The following is a 3,337-nucleotide window of genomic DNA, read 5'->3' as shown; positions in this document are numbered from 1 at the left end:
CCTATGGCAGCACAGCAGAACCGCGTCCAAGCCCTAGATCCGGGCACACCAGCCAGGCTCAGCGCCCGCTGGCGCCCCCGGGAGCGAAACGGACAGGCGGAAGGCTCGCGCCCGCCAAGTAACGCTCCTAGCTCCAAGACAAAAGATACGGTCAGGAGACAAAGGGCAAGATCAGAGCATTACCGTCGGAGCCAATGAGAGCGCTCTAGCGGTTGAGGGCGCACGCCCCTCCAATCAGTGCCTCTGACCTTGTCTCCTCCAAAAGTGATCCTGTTTGGTACGGACCAGGAAGGAGCGCTAGGTATAAAAGGATGTGCACACAAGACCAGCGGGGTAAGCTCTCTAACCAATCCTGAGAGAACAAACACAAACCCTAGAGTCATCCTAACTTAACCGTCGGAGCGTTCTCCCGGGAAGCGGCTGACGGCCCTTGTTCTTTGTGATCTTGCAGTTATAATCAGGGAACCAAGAAGATCTCATCCCAGAGTCAGAAGCAAGGTCTCATCCGGGGCAAGGTTCCATCATTTGGCGTCATCCGTTTGTGAGACGAAGAGCACAAACAAAAGCACGAAAGCAAGCATCAATGGCGTCCAACGGTAGTGAGGGACGACCAATTAGTCCCATACGTCCCATGATGACGTTGGACGAAACGCCACCGCCTACAGCGACCAACAGGCCAGTTTTGGGCGAAGGAAGTTCTACAACAACCGCCAGAAATATTTCGCAATCGTTGTTTTCTCAGCAAGGAACAACTCCGGTGGAGCTACTTTTGCCTACACAGCTTCAGATGCCGCCGTTCTTTGCGCCTCCGCTGCAACAGGCACGAACAGTTCACTCAACTGCACCTCCGTCGAGCCATATTTTCAACCTTTCACCGTCATTCGTAACACCTACATCGTTCCAGACGACTGGTGGACAGAGTTCCACAACGCTACTACCACCATTGGCGCAAACCATGATGAACCATTCACCACCCGTCTACCCGACGGCTGGAGCATGGACTGGACCGACTATTCCCCCAAACAACAGCTTACAACAGCCGATAATGATCAACCCTATTACATCCATGCACCCTTTCTCCACTAGCTATCCCCTCCAGTTACCATTCCATCCATACCCCTTTTATGGACCAAGTTTAGGCTACCTTACGCCCCTATAACATGGAATGAGTTCTCAATACCAGCAAGGGACGTCGACTGCTCCAAACCAGAATGGTTTTTCCCAGAGCGTAACATCTCCGTTTGTTAAAGAGCTGTTGGATTACGAAATACCAAACACTGCAAAGCTCCCGACGCTTAAAACGTACAATGGGACTACCGACCCACATAGCCACATTGATACATATGAATGGACGATGACGTCGCTAAAGCTTAACGAGAAGTTTTGGTGCACATACTTCCCGCCGACGCTCGATGGCAACGCCGGCACATGGTTCAAAATGCTACAACCGGACAAAATTTCAAACTTCGTTCGGCTCAAGTACCTCTTCCTCACCAACTTCATGCAGCTACGTAAATACAAAGGCGATTCTCATTCAATTATAGGCTGTAAACAAAGGGAGGGGGAGACTGTTCGAGAATACTTTACAAGGTTCATAAATGCTACGCTGGATGTACCGGGGCATGACGAAGGGCTCATCGTTGGTGCTTTCACATGGGGATTCCTGCCTGGGCCCCTCTCGCAAAAACTCATGGGAAAGAAGCCTCTAACACGAGCTGAGTTGAAAGAAAGAGTGGAGCGATACCTACGGCAGGAAGATGGTGAAGCAGCCAAGCAGGCCTACTTGAATGCTATGGCGACTAGACGTCACCACCCGACCCACACAGATTTCCGGGGGGGAGGAAGACACTATGGCCAAGCAAGAAGACCACCGCCATGTTTCCGACCATTTATTAAAGACGACAGATGGGGTCGCCGCCCAGAAGTATATGCAGTGTCTGAGAAACAGCAGCCAGCCAAGTCGCCTAAGAGTCGGTACTGTGAGTACCACAAAAGCGAAACTCATGATGCAGCTAGTTGTTCGGTACTAAAGAAGGAGACGGAGGAGAAACAACTTAAGGGAGACCTGGTGGAGGTGGCGCGAAGCCTACACGCCAAATTCGATGCTGAGAACGCCAAAGGTCCACCCTGCGAAGGAATTCAGCCCAAGGAGATATTCATGATACGCAGTAAAAGAAGTAGGGAGGAACGGCGAGGCGATCAAGTCATTGTTAAACCGTCAGCACGCGCGCTCACGTTTTCCATACAGGATCCCCGGCCGGACGGCTGGAAAGGTGACAACCCTCTGATAATACAGACATCCATCAAAGACGTGACTATCCATAGGGTCTTTGTCGACACCGGGAGTTCAGCAGACATCATTTATGAGCATTGTTTCCGGCTCCTTTCGGATCGCTGGAAAGACAATTTGCGACCTACAACGGGTAGGCTGGTGGGATTCACCGGCCACAGCCTGTGGCCGTTGGGCACCATCTACCTCCCCTTAACAGTCACTAGCCACGACAAACAGCGGAAGAAGACCGCCCTGATAGACTTTGTGGTCATTCGACACTCGGCGGAGCACAACATCATCTTAGGGAGGACTGCCCTCTTGAAGCTAGGGGCCGTACCTTTAACCATGTATGGGATCATGAAATTCGACACACCAAAAGGCGAAGCCACGATTTTGGCCACCCCGCCCAGAGAATTGCGGTTCTATACAGTTATGAAACCAGCATAAATAACCAAAGGGCCCAAGAGGCCCAGGGGCAATCCTGCAAAGGGGAAGGAGGTAATCAATGAGGGATACCCCAACCAACCGGTTAATGTTGGAAGCGACCTCCCAAGCCACACAAGAAGAGCACTGGTCGATCTACTCAAACGCTACAAACATGTATTTGCTTGGACCCCCACGGATATGGTGGGGGTAGAAAGGAAGGTCATTGAACATAAGCTAATGATCAAACCGGGGGTAAAAGAGGTTAAGCAGAAGAAGCGGGTATAAGGAGGAGACCGTAACAGGGCGATCAATGCAGAAGTGTCTAAGCTAACGGAGGCTGGAATAGTAAGGGAGGCGATGTTCCCAACGTGGATTGCAAACCCAATTATGGTCCGCAAGCGGGATGGGTCGTGGCGCATGTGCATCGACTTTTCTGATCTAAACAAGGCATGCCCTAAGGATTGCTACCCACTCCCGGAAATCGATCAGAAGGTAGAGTCGCTACAGGGATTTAAGCTAAAATGCTTCTTGGATACATACAAAGGGTATCACCAGATATTGATGAGCAAAGAAGACGAAGAGAAAACAGCCTTCTATACAGACCATGGCACGTTCTGCTACACCAAGATGTCTTTCGGG

General features: G+C 51.1%; 1 protein-coding gene across 1 annotated transcript; it reads left to right on the top strand.

The window, feature by feature from the left end:
* The first annotated feature begins 1,165 nt into the window (after window positions 1–1,165).
* LOC145075285 (uncharacterized) lies at window positions 1,166–2,719 on the top strand. The gene has a single exon (XM_079021581.1). The coding sequence runs from the start codon at window positions 1,166–1,168 to the stop codon at window positions 2,717–2,719; it is 1,554 nt and encodes a 517-aa protein (XP_078877707.1).
* Window positions 2,720–3,337: the final 618 nt, after the last annotated feature.

The sequence above is a fragment of the Lactuca serriola genome, chromosome 9 (assembly GCF_051521515.1).
Source record: "Lactuca serriola cultivar US96UC23 chromosome 9, Lser_US96UC23_V15, whole genome shotgun sequence".
Taxonomy (NCBI): domain Eukaryota; kingdom Viridiplantae; phylum Streptophyta; class Magnoliopsida; order Asterales; family Asteraceae; genus Lactuca; species Lactuca serriola.
This window is presented reverse-complemented; position numbering and strand designations above follow the sequence as displayed.